At 46.4% G+C, this 24,397-nt stretch overlaps 3 protein-coding genes across 3 annotated transcripts; 2 read left to right on the top strand and 1 right to left on the bottom strand.

The window, feature by feature from the left end:
- Positions 1–3,770: 3,770 nt before the first annotated feature.
- Positions 3,771–11,857, bottom strand: PDCL3 (phosducin like 3). Its single transcript, XM_075524218.1, has 6 exons — positions 11,689–11,857; positions 9,809–9,938; positions 9,019–9,109; positions 8,204–8,347; positions 6,579–6,787; positions 3,771–4,199 (listed from the first exon to the last, which is right to left on the bottom strand). Exons 1-6 carry the CDS (start codon positions 11,692–11,694, stop codon positions 4,057–4,059), a joined length of 723 nt encoding a protein of 240 aa, XP_075380333.1. The 5' UTR covers positions 11,695–11,857; the 3' UTR covers positions 3,771–4,056.
- A 4,677-nt stretch (positions 11,858–16,534) lies between these two features.
- LOC142406979 (histone H2A-like) lies at positions 16,535–16,951 on the top strand. Its single transcript, XM_075495916.1, has one exon. The coding sequence runs from the start codon at positions 16,535–16,537 to the stop codon at positions 16,949–16,951; it is 417 nt and encodes a 138-aa protein (XP_075352031.1).
- A 1,115-nt stretch (positions 16,952–18,066) lies between these two features.
- LOC142406886 (histone H2A-like) lies at positions 18,067–21,131 on the top strand. The gene is made up of 3 exons (XM_075495790.1): positions 18,067–18,097; positions 20,129–20,286; positions 20,706–21,131. The coding sequence occupies exon 3, from the start codon at positions 20,718–20,720 to the stop codon at positions 21,129–21,131; it is 414 nt and encodes a 137-aa protein (XP_075351905.1). The 5' UTR covers positions 18,067–18,097; positions 20,129–20,286; positions 20,706–20,717.
- The last annotated feature ends 3,266 nt before the right edge of the window (positions 21,132–24,397 follow it).

Raw genomic sequence — 24,397 nt, 5'->3', positions numbered from 1 at the left:
AAAATCAGGGTGACTGTCCACTAATGGCAAATCGTCTGCCCCTGTCTATGGCCCAGGATTACTTCTCCCCCCCCACCTGCTGGCACTGCTGCAGCGTGGGATGAGTCAGGGATGCTTTCACAGTGGCACGCAGAACAGTAACTCGGACAAGCCTCAGCACTGTGTACAGGATCACTGCCTCTGACTTCTCCCAGGATGGGCGACAGAAGACCCTTCTCACACCGGTGAGAAGTGAGCATTTATCTGACACTAACTACTGACAGGCTACAAATATATGGGTAGTGCTTTTAGCAACAGTGCTCCAAATCTTTTCTAATGAGAGTTCAGGCTCCCCAGTTATTTTCTCCCATTATATTGCCTCATTCTGCTATGTATATTAATTGGCTGTTTTGGTTTGCTATTTAGCAGCCGGCTTCCTTTTAAGCTAAGGCGCCTTCCCCTTAACTGTGTGCTTCCATAGCTTCTGTTCTGCCAAAAGGTTAAACAGATCTCATTATCCATTTCCTGCAGAGACCTAATTTCTACAAAAGGCCTTGAGCAGGGCTGTATGATTGGCAAGAAAGAGAATAAGATTACAAGAAGCTGTTTTCACACTTAGCCAAATACAGAGAAGCACAGAGACCATTTGAAATGATGCTCCGCGTGGGTCTCAGCAGCTGGCCAGAACATTCAGCCTCTTCTGGCTTGCGATTGTTCTCACATCTGCCCCTTTTAGCATGGCATCCTCAAATGGCATTCCCCCAATGTCACAACACATTAAGCAGCTCAGGACAAAAAGACGGTACAAGTCAAACTTTGTCTCCATTTCTCCTGAATCGTTGCTGCACAATGTACCCTGCTCAGTGACACCTATTAAACGGCAAGGCAGTCCTGCTGTAGTCCTGACAGACAGCAGGGAGCAGGCCAGAAGAGGAGGCAATCTCCCCCTCCCCTACCATCTCCTGGGCAGCCCTGCTTCGCTCCTTGTAGAAGATAGACATTGCTACTGCCCAGGGGTGCCATAAGTGTCATTCACAGGCACGAGGTATCTGGCTCACCACAGCTGAGCAGCTTGGGGCAACCAGATGCCCATACACAGCCCTGGTCCTCTTCAGGAGCTCAGTCCTCCTGGTGGTCCCAGAGCCCACAAAACCCATTAGACTCCGTACAAAAGGGGAAGGCAGCTGTCGTTTTCTTTTAAGACCCCCCGGAAGAGAAGACTCTGATGGAAAAAGCCCAAAGCCCCACCTCCCCCTTTTATTTATCCTAGGGTTTATCACACCACATGCCAAGGACATCAGCAAGTCAGTTCAATTCTTACTTCTGCCTGAAGGGCTCAAACCTGCAGCAAGGCAGTGCCTTATTCACCAGGCATGAGCCCTTCTGGTGAGGGGACACCATCCCATCCGAGATGGCTTACTTTGCAGATTAGGGAACAAGAATCACTGTGCCAGTGTGGACAGAAGCAAGCAGGAAGCTTTTGAGGAAGACTTGCAGAGTTTCTGGAGTGGAGGGCTCGAGCATCCCCCTTCCAGAAGGGGGTTCAAGCCACATACTCTAAGGTGGGAGCCACTGGCCAAGGTCCTTGCAAGTTGATATGGTCCGGTCACAAGATGCATTCTGTCCTTCAGCGTTCTCTGTTGATTAGCTCTAGCAGGTCTATGGTTAGTATCCTAGGGATGTCTCTCTGTCTTTGAACCACCAGTTCTCCTGAACAAGCTTTGGATCAAGCTCTGGACAACAGACTCCTCTCTCTGTAGTTATTCTGGCTCAAGGCCTTGCTGCCTGTGCCGTCCTGTGCAGGATGCAAAGAACAGAGGGCTGCCCTGGAGCCAGTCAAGCACTGCGACAACTTGAGGAGTCTTCATCCCTAGATGTTTCCAAGATCCCACAGGACAGAGCACTCAGCAACCCCAGCCAAATGCAGTGGTCATCCTGCTTTGAGCTCCTCTCCTGCTGTGGTCCACAAATCATTAATGGTCTAGAAGACAGTGAAAGGGCAGCTGCAACGTTATTGCTACTCTGCCTCCATGGAGGCACTGAAGTGGGAGACAATAAAAGAGAGAATAACACGAGTAAAAAAAAGTACCCAAAGCGTTGCCTACTTTTTAAATTAGATTTCAAATTGAAGTTGTCACAGCAGCGATACAAGATGGATTGCAGATTCCACCTCCCCTTCCTATATAAGGTTTGGTAAACTTTAAATGAAAAAGAAGTTGAGAAGAATATGGCAGCTGTGCCTGTATCAGCAATCCAGACAGCTCAACAGCAGCAGATCGAGAGGCTGAGGACGTGACATCCACTCTACACACATTTCAGAGGGCCTTATTTCAGGTTAGCTTTAGCCTAGCTCTTTGGACCAACTTTCCCTTTTGGTGCTGCTCCTCCAGATAGTTTCCTCCAAAAGGAAGCCAGTCCATGTGCTCAGAGGTCACTCCAAAGCACAGTTACATGAGGACAAGCAAAAGATAAGCAAAATATGCAGTTCAGGCTTCTACGGGGAGAAAGGCCTCTATCCTAGACTGTAAGAAGTTGTAGGTAAGTACAGAAAAGCATCAGGTCTGATAGCATTTCAGATAGTCCAGTGTCAAGAGAAGTGTGGTGCTACGTACAATAATAATATTCAGGATTTATCAGCTTGTATTCTGCTGCATTTGGCTCACTTGCACAATGTTAATGTTTTAGCTATTTTTCCAAAAAACACGAAAGAGAAAAGAAAGGAGACTTAACTGACACGCAAATCACCATTCAGATCTCAAAGATGAAGCTCTCCATCAGGATCTTGCAACTTCACCTGACATTTAAGCAACAGTTATTTGTTGTTTGAACTACACACTGATTTGACTGGGGAGACAGAGTGCAGGAAACGTGCTTAAAAGTCGCTATGAACTAATACAAAACTAAAAAAAAAAAATTGCTGCTTATGGAGTGTCACATTCTGTACTATCCACCCACAGAATCCATCAGCAATATAACAAAACGTCCTTGGGGCAGCCTTGTTAGCAAAAGCTCTTGGAGCTTGTTAGCCCAGTGTAGACAAATTGAAAGTGTAGGTGGACATTAAATCCAACCCAAAATAAGCAAGCACCTCTAAGCATCAGCAGATCTATAATTAAGGTTGTATTTCAGTTCACTCTTTTCTAAGGCCTCAATTATTATTACTGTACCTAGAAGATAGAAGGCTTTAATATAGAAACATGTCAGGTCTTCAAACATCATTTTCCACTCCCATCAGGCAATGGCACTACTGTAGTAATACATCAGACTTCTGATTTTGAGGAGAAGTCAGCAGTTTCACACTCGAGCACCACCATCTTGAATTTTCTTTCCCAATTAGCAGATAAGATGGTGCAGGAAACTCAGCCCCTGTGAAAGGCAAAATACAGCCCCCGTGAAAGGCCAAATGAAAGCGGGTTCTGGACTCAGCAGGTCCCAGGAGATGCTGGCCGTCACCAAGGCCTCTCTCAAGATGCCTGGGGTCCTATCTCACAGCCTCGTGCTGGCCCGCCTGCCAGCACACCTCTGCAAAGGACCACACGCCACCTGCAGCACAAACCCACACCGTGGGTCACCTCCCCTAGCCCTCCAGGCAGTCCAGGCTGTCAGATGTCTATGCACAATGGGCTAACAGAAAGCCCAACTAAGTACTATAACCAATTGTTTAAAACCAGATATTTAGATTCAATTTACACAAGTTAAGCTTGTCAAAACCAGTGCACTTAAGGCCACTTCATATTCCAGATTTTTTTAAAGAAGTCAGCAATTTACTAAGAAAATAACAACAAGAGACCTCTGTTTCTACTGATGTCTATATTTTAAAACTTTGAGTAAGATTTACTCAGGCTTCAGAATATAAAATGTCTTTCAATATCTTAAGTGAAGCTGCAATAAGTTTGGGGTTTTGGTTTTTTTTTTAGAAAAAAAACTTTTTTAGTTTCTAGAAGTTTCTAGACAAATGGCTGTCTTGAAATACTACCCCTTCCGGGGCTCGGCAAGATCTTGCTGAGCGTCTCCAATGCTCTAGGTGGGAACGCTGGCTGCAAGTGTACTGTATCAATCTTGATGCCGATGCAGGAGTTAGTCATCCTCTGAGTCACTCTCCCCCCTGGCTGGGACACACGCCCTGATTGAGGACATGAGCTGGTCCTGGATCTGCTTCCTGGGGTTCTCCTCAAGGTCTGTCTTGATGGCGCCCGACTCTGAAATCTTCCACTCCAATTCTGTGCAGAGGAAAATGAGAACCATGAATGGGGGGAGCAAACGGGGCTTTCACCAGCTCTGACTCGTCCTGCCATATGCTAGTTTATTTATTTCAGTACACAGCACCTTGCACTTCCTCGTTTACCTTCAGAGGTAAAAAAGGACCTCAGATCGCCACAATTCCCCACTGCCATTCCCACCCTTGCTTCCCCAGCAGACTTCTCTTATCACCACCACCAAAACCAGGGCCCTGCTCTATTCCTCCCCCTCCTCTTCCGCCCCCAGGTCCCAGCCCCTGCCCCGTCTCCTGCACCCACTCCAGCCGAGCCCTCCCTTCACAGCCACTAGTGCTGGCACAGGTTCCAGCCCAGGGCACAGAGCTCACGGTACTGCTCTGCAGCCCACTGGTGGCAACCCCAGTGCCCCCCTGCTCCCTTTACAACCAGGAGTGCAAAAGAGGCGATTGATACAGAGCAGCAGCTTTAGAGGCAACTCTCCCCGTGAAAGTGCATCCCACCTCCCTCTACTACGTAAGGGCAGAAGACAGGTTTGCACATCTATCACCGGTGACGGAATACTGCTTATATATTACAGCTGTTTCCATCATATACCAAGTTCATCACAATCAGAAGAGGCAGGGAATAGATTTGCTGAGGGGCAAAGAAATTGTAGCAATCCCATTTATACATCTGAATTATAGGTATTTTTTTACGGAGGTACTCTGTCAATGCAATTCACCCCTTTCCCACTACGCCATGCACTGATTATTAGTTCCTTAGCAAGACAGTAAGAGAGACTCCACCACCAGTAGTAGGCCTATTACTATACAGACCCAAATTGGATTGCTTCCCAGAAGTGGTAGAAAGTCAATACAACACATTCAGTCGAAACCTTTCTCCTAGTCCTGCTGGCAACCCTATCATTAAATTTAATTTCCTTCAGACGTTAGAGAGAGTAATGAATACAACCTCGCACTTTCTTTAATCTCCAGTGGAAGTCACCTGGGCTTAGGGGAGAAGGAAGGAAGAAATAAGAGGAAGTGCAGAATTTCAGTGCACAGCTTTCTGTGATGACAGAATTAAGCTGGCTCAGTCACCTTTGGACCCCCCCCCCCCCAATCAATTATTTATGTGCTAAAAATGGGAGAAAGCTAACTGTAGGTTCTGCTACCACTGCTCACTTCAGCGCATAATTAGGCAACCACTGTAGTTAGAGTTAGCTGTTCTCAAATCACCGATCTCATTGGTGAGCTTTTCCCCTTCTGACAGTTCAAGGCAGGGGAGCGTTTTCTACAGCACACGCTCAAGATATCCTGTAAACTTCAGGGTTTTAGTAAAAAAACCTCTTTGCATCCTATCCCAGTATAGGCAGTCACATCATTCAGCAGGGACCTTGAAGTGCTGCTTAACTGTGGTTCACTTCAGATAAAGATGCCCTTAAAGTCTGACCTTGAAAAAGCTTGAAGGCATCGGGACCAACATGCCTACTCAGAAAGCTGATGAGTATCCTTTTAACTGAAATAAAATCCACTAGGTTACATCCAAGTTGCGCTTGCTTTCCATGAAGAGCCTTCTTCACTGCTGTCCTCTGCCTTCAAGCACTGCTGTAGGATACCACCCCCCACCAACCACCTCCAAACAGCAGCTTTTACTGAAGAGCCACGATGCTCTGCGAGACCTGCATCACCGCCCTCATCTCCTGAAGCATGTCATGCTGATGAGGCCCGCCGAGACCGGCAAGGAGAAATAGGTCTAGGGAAAACTGTGACCTCCAGGAAAGGTAACAGCCTCTCCCCGTGGAGCCCTGTGTCCCCTGAACCACTGAGGCAGGAGCTTAATGTGCTGCCATCTCCTGGAGATGGCAAGAAGAAAAGGAAGCGCCCAATTTCAGGCTAGCAGCCCCATTTGGACAAACGGACAGGCTCTCTTTAAAGGTTCATGAGCATTGGAGCCTGCGTGTCAGGAAGGCGCAACAGACAAATATATGCCATCAGCTTGAAAATGAAACAAGCAGCCCTGCAATGCAATAGGCAAGCACCAGTTATCAAGCGCACAGGTTATCAAGTAACTGTGGGCAAGGTCAGTCATTCAGGTACAAGAGCCCCAAAGAATGTGCGTGGGTACTATTTATCCTTTAATATATTCAGGAAAACTTGTTTCACCTGACACAGGGTGTGAATACTTGCACACACATAAGATAAATATCTACATGTTGGCCTACTCAGCCACTCACTGCTTTTACAAGATAGCCTTAATCGCATGTTGTTGAGCCATAAGTGTGGGAAAAAAAAGTCTAATATGATTTTTAGTACCTCCCTTCTCCTCCTAAGCCTCACTTCTCTCATTCCCAGCAAAGCAGTTTTGCTTTTCCTTTGGAAGACCAGAGACGCAGACACTCACCGTCCTTTGTCAGGTTCATGCCACCAAACACCAAAGGCCCAATGAACTGAGCTTTGATGTCTCCCTCCAGGTAGACGAATATCGTAGGCAGGTTCTTATCAGGGTAGTTGGGAATGCAGGTGGTAGAGATAGCTTTGATGAATTTAACATCTCTGAACTTTCTTGCAAGCCCATTCATATGTTGATTTATTAAGGCACAGAGTGGAATCCTGTGAAGAACAGCAACAGACACACGTAAGGAAAAAATAAAAGACAAATTAGACAGTAATCTGCTCCAGAAGAAAGGTCAGAAATATCAGCTCAATGAGTAGCATTTAGGGAAAGACAAATGTACCAGAAGCAACTTCTAAACACTTTTGTTGTCCGGTATTCCAGCATTCAAAGGAAATCGGCATCACTGAAAGTTTTAGTGGGTGGTGGGTTTTTTATTTTAAGATATTAGCAATACAACCTTCCCCTCTATCGTACAGAGAAATTGGTTTATGAAGATGTGTCGTGGTTTAACGCCAGCCGGCAACTAAGCACCACCCAGCCGCTCGCTCACTCCCCCTCGGTGGGATGGGGGAGAGAATCAGAAGAGTAAAAGTAAGAAAACTCGTGGGTTGAGATAAAGACAGTTTAATAGGTAAAGCAAAAGCCACGCACACAAGCAAAGCAAAACAGGGAATTCATTCACTGCTTCCCATGGGCAGGCAGGTGTTCAGCCATCTCCAGGAAAGCAGGGCTCCATCACGCGTAATGGTCACTTGGGAAGACAAACACCATCACTCCAAACGTCCCCCCCTTCCTTCTTCTTCCCCAGCTTTATATGCTGAGCATGATGCCATATGGTATGGAATAGCCCTTTGGTCAGTTTGGATCAACTGTCCTGGCTGTGTCCCCTCCCAACTTCTTCTGCACCTGGCAGAGCACGGGAAGCTGAAAAGTCCTTGACTAGCGCAGCAACAACTAAAACATCAGTGTGTTATCAACACTGTTTTCAGCACAAATCCAAAATATAGCCCCATACTAGGTACTATAAAGAAAATTAACTCTATCCCAGCCAAAACGAGCACAATATGACATTTAGAAATTGCATGAGCAAGGGCAAAATAGAAAGAAAAGCAGCTCCTGCGAGAAAGTATGCAAGTGACAATGAACGCCTGTGAGACGATTAGAGACAACGAACAAAATCTTTTCCAGAAAATTCTAGCAACTTATCAGACCTTTTTGACAAGTTTTTCCATCATGCTGACAGGACTAGAAACCTTGTTCACTCCATTTTTATGCCTCTAGACACCAGGCTAAAGACACACAGTGATCCTTCTAATGCACAGCCCCTCACACTTTATCCAGAATAATTTCCAAAGCTTGGATATTTCAGTGGCAGCAGCTGCCTCTATGGTAGCTGTACAGTACAAGTCATGCTGTGCTGCATAGATGTATAAAAAAGCCACTTCAATGGTAACATCATTTTAGAGCCAAGTTCAGCAGTCTTGAGTCAACAGTAATGAAACTACTAATTCAATTTTTTATTTCTTACAACTCCAGAATCAGTTCCTTAATTTCCACAATAACTACACATTTGCTAGAGTATTTTCAGCTATTGACAATGAAAGGTTTAAAGGTTAAAAACAAATTCTTACCCTTGTTTGTAGAGGTGCAGGACTACCCATACACCTTTTCCAGCTTTCGTAACCTCTTGAACATAATCTTTTCCTGAAATCTCCAAAACTTCCCCGAATTTATTCTTCATTTGAGCTGCTTTCATTTCTGCTAACCTTTGCTGCCTGAACAGCAATGAATGGGAAAGAGGTCTTGAGAACAGATGTATTTTTGACAGAACAACACTTAAAGGAGCTGGCTGAAGCCTAAATTTCCGAGGGACACTACAAACTTCTTCAAACCCCAGAGCAACAAAAGCAAGTTGACATAGTCAATATATGCTCTTATATTTGCATCACAAGTTAAAGCCACCAACATGCAAGTACAACTATGTTTCATGAATTTTTTTCCCCTCTCATTTCTGCCCTCAGCAGACATTTCTTCTGCAGATACTACACTACCAAACTAAATGGCAAAAACCACAAGAGATGGTAAAGATAAAGAGATAATGGAAAACCAACACTGTAATTATGTAAATCTGCAGCACCTTAATCTGATTCATGCAAAAATTGAGAAATCTTGGAGGTGATTTTCAAAACTCTCAGCATCCCCAGCCATGCACTCAGCAGGTGCACATTATCTCTGCAAAACTAGGTTGTAGATAAAGGACACTGAATTTAAACCCAGTTATCCTATTAAAGATACTTAGAAGCTCTACAAGAGACCAGAAACACAACCCACTTTTTCTATCATCAGGCCTAACAACATCCATCCTCTCTTCAACAATATCTAACAGCATATAAAAGAAAAAAAACTCCAATTTTCATTGAAGCCAAATTCTGCATGCTGCTCTGACCTGTACATTTCAATAGCTTTCTCGTCTTCCTCATTAAATTCATCTTCATTCTCTTCTAGCTCTTCCAGAGTCATGTCCTCATAAGTTTTCACTAGAATGGAAGAAACATCAAATCAGCAAAAACCTAGTTCCAGGATTAAAACTCATCAGCTTTTATCAGTCCAACAGAATTTATTTACTTTAAGGACAAATTAACTATGGGAAATAGAGCTTTTTTGAAGTATTATTGCTACTGGATTTTTAGAAAGTGTTATACACCTTAGACATATAAATGGAAAGACAATGATGTAAAGGACTCTGAGCTGAAGGCTACCTAGACTAGCAGACGAGTACCTGCATTAGCTTTCAAGTTTGGTGACTGCAGCAAAGACATACCTAACACACACACAACACAGCAGGGATGCCTGAACAACGGAGGAAGGAGGAAGCATACAACAGGTAATGTCATGAGATACATTTACTTGCACGTTCACACGGCAGACTCCCTTTGCACTGTTCTTATTCCAGTTTCCAAATATTTACTTCTAGAAAAATATGGAGCTGTCATCAAGAACAAAGCTTTCCTGTGCTGGAAGAATCCATGTGTTCAGGAACGTATTTGTCCGATACCGTTAAGAGCTGATCACCCTATACAAGCAGCAGCTTTGGTATCCCTTACAGACTTGGAAAAGAACACACAGCTTTACAGGCACATAAACATCACTGCTGGCCATTTCTTTGTACAAGCTTCCCCCAGTAGCCATTCCAAGACTTGTCCTGCTGCTGCTGCCCAAGTTGGCTGGTCACTCACCAAGAGACTTCTGAAGGATGGCAAGCTGCTCCTCTTCCTTTGCGCGCTCCTGTTCCTCCAGGTTTTCCTTTGGAGGAAGGATACCTTTCTTGCGCAGGATGTCATTCCACTCTGTGTCTTTATTTGGGTCCTAGAACAGAACAAGAAATGGATGATGTGCATTCAAGGTGAACTTTACCGCTTCCAGAACTTAACACAGGCAAGTTTCTCAAGAGACACAGCATATTGCTAAACTGGTAACCTGACATCTGGATGGCACCAGAAAGTCACAGTGTGCATCCTCCTGATGCTGAGGCTTCTTCGCAGCCCCAGACCAGTACCCTGAAGAGTGACTTTCTTTTATTCCATCCCACTCACAGCACGCACAGGAGGTCTCAGTAGGGTACAAAAGCTTGAAGCATTGTAACCATCATTGCAGCTCTCAAGGTGAAAGGAAAGGGGAAGAAATCAGCTGGGTGACAGGGAAGAACACCGGCCACAGCACTGATGTACAGAGCCTCAGCAGAACAACAGGCCACCAAATCAGCAGTCATTGCATCGGGAAGCGCTGGTGAGAAGACACATAGGCGTCAGCCTTGCAGACCTAACTCTGGATATATAGGAAGTCTCCTTGGTAGATTCAAGTCATAGAATCATAGAACGGTTTGGGTTGGAAGGGACCTTTACAGGCCATCTAGTCCAAGCCCCCTGCAAGAGCAAGGACATCTTTCACTAGATCAGGTTGCTCAGAGCCCCATCCAACCTGACCTTGAATGTTTCCAGGGATGGGGCCTCCACTGCCTCTCTGGGCAACCTGTTCCAGTGCCTCACCACCCTCAGTGTAAAAAATTTCTTTCTTAAATCCAGTCTAAATCTGCTCTCCCGTAGTTTAAAACCATTGCTCCTTGTCCTGTCACAACAGGCCTTGCTAAAAAGTCTGTCCCCATCTTTGCTATAAGTCAGTGTGACTACACAAGTGCTTAGAGAGAAGCAAGCATAGTCTCTGCCAGACAAGCCCATTGCTACGGAATCAGATCTAAAGCTATGCCTAGACTGTTCCTGAAAGTTAAAAAGAGACTTTGCTGTGAAACAGTCATAGTAATCCTGCAAAACAAGGCCAATAGGCACCCACGTATTGTTGAGAAGCTCAGGAGAAGTTTTTCCAAGTTATATAGCAATTTTATTTTTTTAAATACATGAAAATGCAGTTATAAGCATTCACAGGCCGATTTTGGTTCCTTACCATCTTGACCTGAGCTCACTTTGAAAACTGAATATGACACCCACTGCTTTGCTATGGCTTGTATCAATACCGCTTACACTGGGTCTGTTCAAGACCGTATCTCTTCGCTAGACCAAAACACAGTACTTCTGGACTACCGGAGGGAAAAAAAAAATAAAAGAAGGAAAGAAAACAAAGTAGCACAGCACCTAGCACACCGGATTACTTTTTTTTTTTTTTGTCTCTGACTGCGGTCATTTTTCCCTCGACACAGCATTTCACAGCATCTACTGTCGTTTATCAACATACTCATGAAGTGCCTAAAACACCCACCCGCCCATCTGCTTACTACAGTAGCGAAATAAATATCGTATTGGGGAAAAAAACAAAACAAAACAAAAAAACCCCAGCAAACCACCACAAAACCAAGCCATGGAGCTTCATAACAAGGCCGACACATGACAGACACCTCCGCCCTCAGAAAGGGGGACGAAACCGGGCTCCCCCCGCCCCGGCTGCCCCGCGGCGCTCCGCCGCTGAGGGCGGCCCATGGCTGCCGGCGGGGCCGCAGGCCACCCGCTCCGGCGGCCGCAGCCAGGCCTGGTGCCCGGCCCGGGCCGGCTCCCTCCGCAGCACCGGCCGCACACGGGCCGGGTGCCCAGGGCCCCCGGCTGCTCACCTGCATCCTGCCGGCGGGGCCGGGGCCGGGGCCGGGGCCCGGTCGGCGGCGACGGCGGCGACAGCGGCAGCAGCGCTGGGCTGGGCCGGTCCCGGCGTGCGCGGCGCGGGCGGAGGAGGCGGCGCTCCCCGGCGGGGCGGGCGCAGCACCGCTGCCTCTTCCCCTGCCGCTGCCTAATAAGGCCGGTGCCGGCGGCGCGGCGTGGGTCTGTGGGAGCTGCCGTGGCGGGGCTGCGGGCGGGCCCCGGGGAGCAGCGAGGGGAAGCGTCCTGTTTGACAGCAGCGGGGCCGGGGCGGCCCGGCTAGAGGAGTTCACGGGTTTCAACTCTTGCTGTGGGGTGTTTTCTTCCCTCTTCTTCTCCCTTACCGCCGGCGTTTCCCGTACCCGCCACAGTGCCGGTTTTTAAAAGGTCCGGGTCCCCCCGCTGCATCTGCACCGGTCCGGCCCCTGCTCCTAACGGGGATCCCGCTTCATGTCCCGGGCAGGGAGCGCCGGGATGCACCCCATGGAGAGCAGTGTCATTTAGAAACTGGCTGGCCTCCCCCTGCCAGGGGCTTCGCTGCTCCCCATCCCCCTTCTGCAGGCAGAAAGGTGTGGGCGCCTCATGGAGCAGCCCGGGGCCGACGGGCACCAGTCCCTCCTGCAAGCAGCTGTGGTGGCTACCAACTCGCCCCCGGGCCTGCAAGCAGCCGTCCCTGCGTGCCACCCCACGAGTGCTTCTGGAGGGGTTTCATACAAAGGTTGTTCACATAAGCCATGAGTCTGCACGACCCCAGCGGGGCTTTAACCCAAGTACCATTCATCTGGAGAGATGCCCCTACCCTCTCCTCCTACCCCTCAAACCAACATCAGCTCGGAAACGATGCAGGATGTAAGTCATGGAGGGCAGAGGAATTCCTGCCCGACTTCCAGGTGGCACAGCCTCGCAACCTAAGAAACCACTCCTCATCCCCATGCTATATCCTCACCACCGGAGCTCAGCCAGGTTTGCAGTGCAGCCCTGCTCTTGCCTTGCCCCTTTTATCATTGTTTCGGCAGCACAGCAAGGGATACAAAATCATGTCCTCTAAAAGCAGCCTGCAAAACACACCCTGGAACAGTTACACAGTGGAGAGCAAAGCAAGGAATTTGATACCAGATTGAAAAACATGTAACACGTTCTGAAACTCTTGTTTCAGAAGTTAAAAAACAAACGGGAGCTACTTCCAACCAACCTTCCAGCACTCCTTTCTTACCTGTGAAGCAATCAGGCAGGAAGAGAAAGTGCATTTTCTGTGGGTCAGCCCTGCTAAAAGGAGTTCACGGGCACCCTGGCGATGTGGCGGCAGAGCTGTGAGCCCCTGTCCTCCTGCCCAGCCCCGGGTGGCTTGTCCTGCTTGGACACCGGGCTCTGTAGGGCGCGAGGGGAAGCAGCATGGCCATGACATGTGGGATCCCAGCCAGGCAGGGTGCTGAGCTGGGCACGGCCTCAGCTCCTCATGCTCGCCAGCCAGTGTCCTGGAGCTACTGTAAACCTGAATGCATAAACCAAACTGGGCACCATCATAGGAACACCCCAAATAAATTGGCAGCCATAGGAAAAACTTCCCGAGGAGCATCCAGATATAGTTGGTGAGTTTTGGGGCTCTCCTCTGCCTTAGTTTTTCACTGTAACTCTTCCCTTTCCTCTTCATTGAGTCTCTTTTTGTCTGTTTATATTTCATATCCTGCTTTATTTCTCCACTGGCTTCTCTCCTCATTTTTCTTTCCCTGTTCTGTAAAAAAAAAACAAAAAACAAAAACCTGTATTACCTATTTGTATCAGACATAAGTATCAGTACTTCAAATATTCTTAGGATTGGCCCATAGCCAATTAGCATTACAAGAATTTTTAATTTTTTTTTTATTTTTATCTTTTATTTTATATTTGAGGTTGTCTTAAAGCACCACTCGCCAAACACTGAGGAGTGGGTTGAGTATGGCAACCCCAATCCATTTGGGGTCAACATTCCATTCCCTAAAAATGGGCACCTCTGCCCTTTCAAAGAATTGAGCAGACCTTGCGCTTTCTTCTGAGAGACACGCAGCAGAGAAGGGGGAAGAGGCCGCTCCCACCTCCCCCTCCTTTTATGCTCTAACCTGATGGTCAGCACGCTCGCCCAGAAAGGGGGATCCCAGCTCTGAGTCCCCACAAAAACACCCCCACACAACTTGCCAGCAGGCCTTCAGAGTGTGTTTGTACTAGGCATGCAGAGAAACGACTGTGTCTCCGCTCCGCCAAGGGCCTGAAATGGAAATGCAGAAGCCCCGCTATAACACGCTGTAACATCATGGACATCCCGTTAACACCCATGTATCCTGAAGCGTGCTGGGACACTTACCCTGTGCTAAGTCTGGTTTACTGAAGGGGAGGCACAGCCACCTTTTCTGCCTCTGAATTGAAAAGAAATAGACAGCTGAGCTTTGAGGGGGCATCAGTCCTTATGGAGAGTATTTGGACGCGCAGAGGGTGCCCCATACCCTTCTCCCAGGGCCCTGAGGTGGAGGAGGACTCAGCCTCACCCAGCTTGGACTAAACGCTCGTCCTTGTGAGAACAGCGGCCGAGTGACAGATGGAGCCACAAATATAGATGATGTGAGAACCTGAAATCAGAAAGTAAAAGGCTACAGAGCCTTCCGGCAGGGCAGCACGTGAGCTAACGTTTTCAGGATCACAATTTTGGAGTCTTCTGCAGGTGCTCCAAAGTCTTTTGCCTCTGACCCGCAGTTAGTACCCGGCATGCAGAACCGAAGGCTCAGCTGTCGGCGCCGGTTTTGCCGTACGAATGTTTTGTCAGAGCCTGGGCTTTCAGGAGGACCTGCTGGTTTAATAGTCATCTTCTGTGACTGAAATACCATTCACACCCATGGCTCTTGTGTGTTGCTGGTTGGAACCTGTTCTGAACACCAGAAAACAAACACAGAAAGAGCATGAGCAGAGAGTGTGCACTCATTTTTTAAAAGGTGCTCAAAAATATTCATTTGCATTAGGTGAGATTTTTGCCCAGGTGAACTGAGAGGAACTAGCCAAGGACCCTTGGCACCAGAGCCCCTCTGTTCCCACAGTAAACCCTGAGCCCCATCTGGGGCAGAGAGTTACCAGAAGAGGGGGCAGAAGCCCAAATCTTAGGAGCAGCCCCATCACATCACTTGGTAGGGCTCAGAGACAACGTGAACATAGCATAACTCTCTCTGCCCAGGACACACATAAAAAATACACAGTTTCCCCCCTCCCACCCAACTAAAAATACATCGTATTTATAAAGCACATTTCCCCTATGTACTTTTTTTATCAAGCTTCAGCAGGAAAGAGAGGACTGTTTTTACACACAGCGTACAGACAAAAATACTCCAGCCAGAGTGGGTGAGAGCTGGCAGTATCACAGTGAGACTGAAATATAGCTGTGGCTCAGCCCCTGGAGACAGCCTGGCTTCTCCCCCCTGGAAAATTTGCTTCTGGGCATCTATAATGTATTTCTTCCTTTTCCCCCAGATCAGGGGTTAGAAGGAAGATGACCCACATGTGAGAATGACTCATTAATTGCCCAGGTGACCCACTGATGAGGAGAAAAAATTGCTAATAAAAAGGTTCTGCCCCAGGGGTAGGGTGAGTGGTGTTATGTGGCTTGTTTACTTTTGAGTGCAGGCTATAGCAAGGCACAGACTAGGCTAAAATAAGAATTTTTGAAGGTAATGGGGTATACTTTTCATTTCCAATACATAGTGAAAGATTTGGGGTTATGGTGGACTTTATGTTATTTTGTAAGTTAGCTGTATTTGTAGCACAGTATGTCTGTAACGTGAGTAATCAGAATAGGAAAACTATTGTTTGATAATAGAGATAATGAGTTATGGCTTGGTTTGCTTGGATTTTATTATAGGCTGGGATTTTTTTGTTTCTCCCTCCCAAATCTTATTCTGATTTTTCTTAAATATTCAAATATTAAAAACTACACAAAACCCCCACATGTTAATTTAGTGATGGGTGTTCTTGTATATTGCAAACAGCTGTGCTGGAAGCTAACTGTCCTATTTACTCATAGATTAGAAATGTTCTTTAAATAAGTGTTTTTGCCACTCCAATTGTAAAAGTACTCTAACTGGACTGAATTTCCTTAATCCTGAGTAAATAGATGGTAATTTCTATTTTTTTAGTCTGCACTGCGCTGTCCAAGTTAATTCTTCCTTTTCCTGGTGCAGGACACCTCCAGTACCCTCATAGCAGCCAGAGAATATCCCTTGGGGAATTAATTTAGAACTTTGTATTAAAACCCCTTGGAGTATTTTGGGTATAAGATGCTGTGACCTGCAGGGATTTTTCAATTGTTAGGTTTAAAATGAAAGAAAGATCTAACCTGATAATGGAAGAAGTTAGAATACAGATTCCTCTTGGAACAAAAGGCAGGCTTGGCTTCAAGTTAGCTTTGAGATAACAGTTTAAGAAAATGTTATTGAAGAAGATTCACTGTCCCTCAATCCCAAATACATTCCCAGTAGCAGGGAAAAGCCTCTTTTCTTTTGAGCTCCTCATATCTGTTTCAATAAGCCTTTCTTGGCAGGTTGTCAGACCATTCTGGTTTTACAACAAGGCCTCTCTCCTAAAAGGTAGGCTGTAAAAGGGTAGTAGTAGTTAAAATCTTAGCTCTGCTATTGATGAACTGTGGTGTGGGGCTCTCTCTTTCCTCAAGAAAAGAACAAGCTTTCTTCTTGATGTGGAAGAGCAGAAAGTGTAACTCACCTTGGTGTTGTCTCTTCTTGCTATCAGTTAGCTGTAGCCCAAGCACCAATCTGAAGATCTCCAACCCTTTGTGTCTCCTCACCCGTCAGAATGTCCGGACGTGGAAAGAAACACATAGTGGCTGGCAAACCTGGAGCTGTACTGAAGAAAACCAAATCGGCCAAGGCTGGTCTGCAGTTCCCCGTGGGTCGTGTCTACAGGCTCCTTAAAAGAGGGAACTACGCTGACAGGATCGGTCCTGGCGCTGCCATCTACCTGGCTGCGGTGCTGGAGTACCTATGCGCGGAGATCCTGGAGCTGGCAGGGAACGCTGCACAGGAAAACAAGAAAGCCAGGATCCTGCCCAGGCACATCCAGCTGGCCGTCAGAAATGATGATGAGCTGAACAAGCTCTTCTCCTGCGTGACCATCGCTCAAGGAGGGGTTATACCAAATATCCTTTCCCAGCTCCTTCCCAAGAAAACTGTCAGAGATGCTGCTTCTCGGGAACAAGGTGGTAGCCAGTGAAACTTGCTTTTCCTGGTCTGGTCGGTGCACTTATGGATGGTGGGACTCAGTAGCACTAACTTGTATGTGTTTTGCTTCTTTGTCAAGTCTTTTTCCTGCTAATTTTAATGCATTTTTAAAGCTTATAATAAAGTTCCCAGAATGCAACACTGTTCTCCTTCCTTCTTTTCTCAGCTCCCTTTCTGGGGATGGAGGAACACAGAAGATGTCAAAAAAAGTCTAGCATACCACCCAAATAACTTCTTGAAAAGTCAAGTACATGTTTACTTTTGAAAATATGTTACAGGTAACTGCAGAACAGGCAGAGGAGTCAATAAACACACTGCTATTCATGTAAACTTTTCCTCTGTCACAGATTCACAGTGCTATTAGTTCAGTGCCTCAGAGGTTGTTTTAACTCTGCTTTAGAAGTTAGTAACCCTGTGCTTTGAAGTCTTACTGCTCGTAAAGCTGTAGTGAACAACTACATCTCTTTAGACTGCTCCAACATGACACCAACCCTCTATCCCCTCCATCTTGTCATAACAACCATAGGTAGTTTATTTCAAATCTGGTGCAATATTTGTGCTGTTGGCAGAGGTGACTGTCTTGCTTCTATCAGTGCAGAAAAACGTAAGTGTCCGTATCCAAACAAGCCCCCAGTCATTGAAAGTTTTCATCCAGACAAGTGGCCTAGGGTTTCTCTGTTCATAGGGGGTGCTGAGGCTTGCTGTTGAACTGGAAACCAGGGATCTGCTGCAGCTGCATTAGGATCAGTCTGCCCCTGAGGCAGTATCTCACAGATTTCATAGCGTCTCACTCGCAGAAGAGCTGGTTAGGACCAGCTTCCTAAACTGTAGCCGGAGCATGAACTTCTTATTTGAAAAAGATCTGCCTGTCCTGTTGAGTTTGACCTAGCTCCTTTGCCCCCTCAAGGCACGAGGGTGTCCGAGCCTACTGGCCAGGTTTTACGATGCTGACAGACGTCCGAGCTGTATGCAGCTGAGTTAATGACTCACTCCAAGCTGTGCTCACACAAACATGGGAAGAGAGGATACCCGACTGAGCGGACACCGCGATTTCGGGGGGGTGGGCAGCTGGGACAGTCACTGTATGCTGCCTGGTTTTCAAGAGCGCTTTGATGAGGCCTGCAATTAACCCAGTGAAGTGAGAAAAAGTGGAGGATATTGTAGCGATGAGAAGTAAAAATGTCTGAGAGTAGATCTTAAGCTTTGTGCATCTAGTAAAGATGTGCTATATGTAACTAGCCTTGTGCTGAGTGTTTACACCTGTAAATGGGGAAAAAAAAAAGCTTTAAAGGAGGTACATGAGAAATGAGCACATAAAACTCAGATTATTTGCTCCATTTGACCATGGCAAGGGAAAGCAGGTTTGGGAACGATTATTTCTTTGGACGAAGCAAAAATCTAAAGGTTTGCAGTAATGGTAGAAGACTCAAGCAAGGCACTAATTTTGTGCGGTTTTAAGCATGGCACTTACAGCACCCTTTGCTAATCTGCAGAACTGTGTGTCAGTCATCATGCCTCTCGTGGACGCAAGCTGCTCCTGAAAGCCTGCTCTGCACCACACCAAACAGACCCTGTAAGGCATGGCCAGTGCTCAAGCAACTCCTAGACATGCCTTCACCTGCCATTCTCTGTATGATAAAGGACACTGAGTGAGCTGCCTGGCCCTACCTCTACTTACACCCGGAGCCAGAGTTTGTGGTGAAGTACTGGTCCAATTCAAAAGTCAATTTTTTAAGTATTTCTTTGATCAAGAACAATCTTGATTGTTTTCTTCTAGCCAATAGTTCAACCCATTTGTACATTAACCAGATAGCATAGTGATCTGAAAACTCACCCCTCTGGCTTCACAGTAACAGAGGGTAGATGTCTCCTAACCCAGCTGCTCAGCTAAAGTTTCTTTTGGGCCAAGGGCTCAACTTTACAGCACTTGTGTATTGAAAAAAAATATTATTCAGCTGTCACCACACCCTTGACCCTAGAAAGGACATATTATGCCTTGCAACACAGCTATGCACAACTTTGGAAAAAAATGGACTGTGTGACAGATGGGGACAAGTCCTAGAAGAGAGGGAACCCAATGTCAGCGGTCCTGAGCTTTCCCAGGCCCTGCAGCGTGGTCACAAAGCAGCTTGGCCACTGCTGGCAGCACAAAGAACAGTGGTACAGGTTACTGGGTTTAATTCTTGATGACTGCAGCAAGGTGAAGTGTGCTCCCTTCCAGCTGTAATAAATTAACTGCCAATCAGAGGTACTGCAGCTCTCTGAGGCAGTAAATATTAGGCTTGTTTCCAGAGGAGATCAGCTAACAAGGTGCTAAGCAGCTCTACAAGGAGTAGTGACAAATTCTCATGCTCTCAGGGACTGGACTGAGTTGCTCTTGTGTTGGGACTTGGATTGGTTTTTATTTTGAGTGGCTGAATCACTGCTCACCCAGGTGGCATTAAACGATGCAAGAGCTGGTAATGGTATGGCTACCACTGTGGAGTTTAAAAGGGGCAAGCTCTTGCCAGAAATTGTGGTTTGGGGGATTTGGGTAGTGGTTTTGTTAGAAAGGAGACTAAGTCAATAACCTCTTCAGGTGAGAGTTTGTTCTTAAGAAAGGGCAGCATGCTTTCTTTGTGTTAGATAAAATCCCGAGTGAAATAATGGTTTTGTAAGTTCTGTGTTTGGTATAAGGCTGCTTAAGGGGCCTTTTAGTTTTTTTAATATATTTACTTATGTAGGCTATTTTTAAAAGCTTATCTTTCTAAGGCCCACAGAAACCTCCTAAAAGAACTTTTTATTTTATTTTTAAGCACTTCACTTTGGTATCTCATTGAGTTCCTCCCCATATCTGGGTAGAGCTGCTCATTACTTAAAAACAACTAATGATTAAAACTTGAGAACAACTCTATGTACAAGAACAGAATTTTCCTGTGTTTGTTTTCAGTTGCTTTGTGTTATGCATTGAAGAGTAACTGGCAGTATTCAGTACCAGAGACTTTATGTTAGTAATAAGTGATAGTGCTTGTTAGAATGGATGTGATACCATACAAGAAGGTGGTACTTGTGCATTTGTAGCAGCCTGAGGCACAGTATGCTGAGCAGAGCAATTTCAGTGTCTGATGTAAAACAAAGCTTCTCTTCTTTCCATAAATCTTGTACCTGATTGTGGCCTGTTATCTTGCAGCAATAGGTCCCCTCACTGCTGGAAGACAAGATCCATTTGAAGTGGCTTCCAGTAGATGAAGTTCTCTGTGTGAAGCAAGAACAACAGAAAAGATATACCTTTCTAGCTCTGGCTCATCAAGGTCATCATTGCAGAAACTGCTAAGGTTCTTGCCAGGGGTAAGTTCAATGAAGCTTTGCTGCAGGGTTTCTGAACACTTGTAAGTATCTTCAAGCATAGCTTGCTTAGCCTTTCTCCTTAGCAGCAGTGCTCCTTTGATACTGGGTCAGAAGACCTTGCTCCTAAGTTCTACCTTACTCTTTTGAAAAGTTTTGGAAATGTAGCAGATGGCTGACCTGCTGCTCTGACTGAGCTTGTGGATGCCTCTTGGCTGGAAACTTGTCAGACTCTCCTAGAGCAGCAGCCTGACCCATCTGCTCCTTCAGACAAAAGTATGAACAACTAGCGAACTTTCTGAGAGGGGAAAACTGACTTGTAAGGGAATTAAAATGGCAGTGAAATGCAAAGGAAGAAAGGAATTAAATGCTCAGTTTCTGTGTCTGTTTGGGTTTTTTAATTATTTCTTTTTTTATACTAGATTGATGTTAGAATGTCTGAACGTGGGAAGAAAACCACAAAGCTCCGTCCTGTGCCAAACAAAACCAAATCAGCCAAGGCTGGTCTGCAGTTCCCCGTGGGTCGTGTCTACAGGCTCCTTAAAAGAGGGAACTACGCTGACAGGATCGGTCCTGGCGCTGCCATCTACCTGGCTGCGGTGCTGGAGTACCTATGCGCGGAGATCCTGGAGCTGGCAGGGAACGCTGCACAGGAAAACAAGAAAGCCAGGATCCTGCCCAGGCACATCCAGCTGGCCGTCAGAAATGATGATGAGCTGAACAAGCTCTTCTCCTGCGTGACCATCGCTCAAGGAGGGGTGTTACCTAATGTTCTTCCTGAACTTCTTCCTAAGAAGACCATCTTGCTTAAACCTCCCCACAAATATGTCCAGTCGCAGGAGTTCTAGCTGCCAGCAGGTTCCTGACCTTGTGGTAGTTTTAATGCTGGCTTTCTCCACAGCTCAGAGTTTTTTCATGCTGGTTGGCATTTTTGGTCTAAATTTGCGTGTGTACCTGTGCACATGTCTGAAAAGCTGCTAAAGATGGGGTTGCTAGTTAGGTTTCCCTTGCTACATCCTTCAAAAGAAAAAAGTCAACAGACTACTTCTATGAATAAATAAGTGTGCAAAGGACTCGTGTCCATCTTATCCCTTCTATAAAATATTTATTGCACCAAACAGAAGATTTTCTCTGGCAGTGCAGTTATCTAAGGAAACCTGCTCTATGGTCTTTAAAGCTTCTGTCTCCATGTGTGTGGCTGGAATCTCCTTGTTCAGTATGTGTAGAAGTCTGCTTCATCTGACCGCTTTAGACCTCATCATGGGCACAGTTAACTATTCAGGGTAAGTAGATGCACCTGAGAAACTGGACTGCCTTATAATGGTGGTAAAGCTGATGAATTATCTTCTCTAACATTTGGATACAGAGGTAGGGCTGTGCTGTAACTTCAGAGCGTCACTGCACACACTTTGATCCAAAGATGGTGTTGACATTGTCCTCTGAGGTTCTGCATTGATGGAGTTCAATCCCAGGAGCCTTCTACAGACAGTATATAAAACTTGGCAGTGCTTGAACCTTAAAGATCTTCTAGAAACTCTAAGAATGAATCCAAATATAATTTCTACCTCTCTGGTACTGAGAATCTCCTTAGCTGCTTTGAGGCTTGTTCCATTAGGATCTAGATCAAGGAAACCTGTGTGTTAAAAGGCAATCCAGGAAGTGGCCTTTTCCAGGACCTTCCAAAACTCTTATCTTTCACCTATGCAGCTTGAAAGGCTACCTAAGCACTATTAGACTTGCACTCTGGATTGCAACATTATGGTGGACACACACTAGTATTAATCTGTTTGCTGTGCTGCAGAAGACTTTAAGAGCTTCACCAACAGGATGCCACTGAAATTTAAGAGCCTTATAACTGCACTATTAGGCATTTGAACTATCCTATTCAGAACAGGAAGGCCCTAGTGTCTACCAGCTTCAGACATATTAATCCAGACAGGTAAAAAGGCTATTTAGAGAACTGCCTCAAGACTTGACCCTACCAGCCCAAGGCTGGGAGCCTCTGTTTCCCATATCTGGCCCATAGTAATCATATTATGCTGCTGCTTTCTCTAGTGTAACTCAACAATCTCCCTGGTTTTCTGGTCTTCTGAGAATTGGGACCTTTTCAAGAATGGGCTGCAGAGAGTTCATCTCTTTGTACAGGCAGGCTAGGGCATTTAAATGAAGGGTAAGAAGCCAGGAATGAGGTACTGTGGGACTGCAGCCAGAGGACTTTCTATATGTGAAACCTCTAGCATGTGTGTAAGCTGCAAATGCCTACTAGAGGCCATGCTACGAGAAGGCAAAGAGAGGAGAGTGTTGGTATTGGGTCAGTCTCAGTATAACTGGCTGTTATGGGCACTGGAGATAAGTGATTTATAGGGTGGATAGTAGGCAAATGTTGTTTTGAGTGCAGCCATAAGATTAGCCATTGCTATCTGTGTAAACATGGTAACTTTTGGCTAGAGAGCTAGACAGTGAAGTGGTGCTGAAGTGCTGACCTGCACCATCAACCAAACCCTCCAAGCTGCTGTCTTGGAAAGCAAGAGCAGCCCCTTTTAGGGGGCTGCTGCATGTTGTTCTATAGCAGTTTCAATCAACACTGACCGTATGAGCTGCATCTGAAGAAAAACAGTCCCCTGTTTTCCTGTCAGGCTGACAGTTACATTTCGTGCTGTGTGGGCTCAGAGGCTTGCTCCTGGCTTGTCCGAGCCAGCTGCCCACAGCATGGGTGCCCTGCAGCAGCATGGGCTTGTGCAGCTCCTGCCATGCTGCATTGTTCCCTCTGCTACGCCAGCACAGCTGCTTATGGCACCTGCTGCGAACCAGGCTGCTGCCGGGCTCATGTGTTAAACCTTTTATTTTCTTTTTAGAAAGCAAAACTCGCATCAAATTACTTGTGTGCGCTTTTCGCAGCGGTGCTGGCACAACTCAAGGGTTTGCATGGGGGCAGGAAGAAGAGACCAAGGGTGGGATGATGGCTGGAGCTGCTGAGGCAGAGATTGCCTCCAATGCCTCAACGGTGTGGGCTGTGACTGTGAAGCCCCATGGGGATTTCAGAGGTCTCTGCCTGGAGTGAAGCTGTGTCACACCAGATACATGAATTGAGATGACCCATGGAACAGGAGGTTTCAGCAAACTCCTGTGCCTATAGAAAAATTACCAAAAAAGGGAAAATTAATAGAGACCTTTCCCCAAGTCTCAGCTCTTCTGCAGAGGAAGAAAAGCTTGACCCTGGCTTGTGTAAGGGATTGCCCCCCATCTCGAGGAGCTGTATGGCCTGTGCTGGGACAAGCTGGCCAAGAGGCACCGCTGCTGTCCAGGGTACGGGACTCAGCCTGAGACCCAGTCAGAAGGAAAGTAGCCATCAGGGTGGCGCTGGTTGGTCTCTCCATCTTTGTTGCCAAATAACTAATTTAATACATCTTATATTAAACTCATCTAGCTTTACCAGAAAGTTTATGTAGGTTTAAGCATGACCGCAGGGTGGCTGGCAAGCTCAAGGCATCCCATTGCTCCAGAAGCAGCAAGCTTGGGAAGATGTGGTCTGTGACGGCTGAGTGCCCGATAGGTGCTGTGGGGTCTGCAGCTCACATCTGCTAAACTGCAAGGAGGGGAGAGGCATCGCCTTTGGCAGTGGCTCACCCTCACTTTCTTGGCAAAACTCAACAGATGAGAGCAAACTGGAGGTATACTGGAATGAGGAGGGGGCACTGACAGGTCTAGGGAGAGCCACAGGGAAAGAGCATCCCTGGAGCACACAGGAGTCCCAGCACCTCTCATGCAGCTCTGCTCTGTCTTCAGTAATCAGAGCTGACCTATAGACATGCTGGTTCCTGGAATATGCCTCGCTGTGGCTCTCCTGGTCTCTGTGCTCACTACTACAGCTCTTCTGTTGCACTTCTAAATGTAGAACCACCAGTGTATTCACTCCTGCTTTTTTGTGAAGTCTCAAGACAATTGTCAAAGATAATGCCCAATGTTAAGATATTAATTTGGGGGAACTCATTAATTCTCCCAATTCTGTTTCTCCTGCAGCTGTGAAGCCTATTTTGTCTTTCTTTTGAAGGTACATATGCTTACAACATTATGCATGCTTCAATGGAGTACTTTTTAATCTTTGATTAAAAAA

The sequence above is a fragment of the Mycteria americana genome, chromosome 1, assembly GCF_035582795.1.
Source record: "Mycteria americana isolate JAX WOST 10 ecotype Jacksonville Zoo and Gardens chromosome 1, USCA_MyAme_1.0, whole genome shotgun sequence".
Taxonomy (NCBI): domain Eukaryota; kingdom Metazoa; phylum Chordata; class Aves; order Ciconiiformes; family Ciconiidae; genus Mycteria; species Mycteria americana.
Note: the sequence above shows the minus strand (reverse complement) of the source record. Positions and strands in the feature narration are given on the sequence as shown.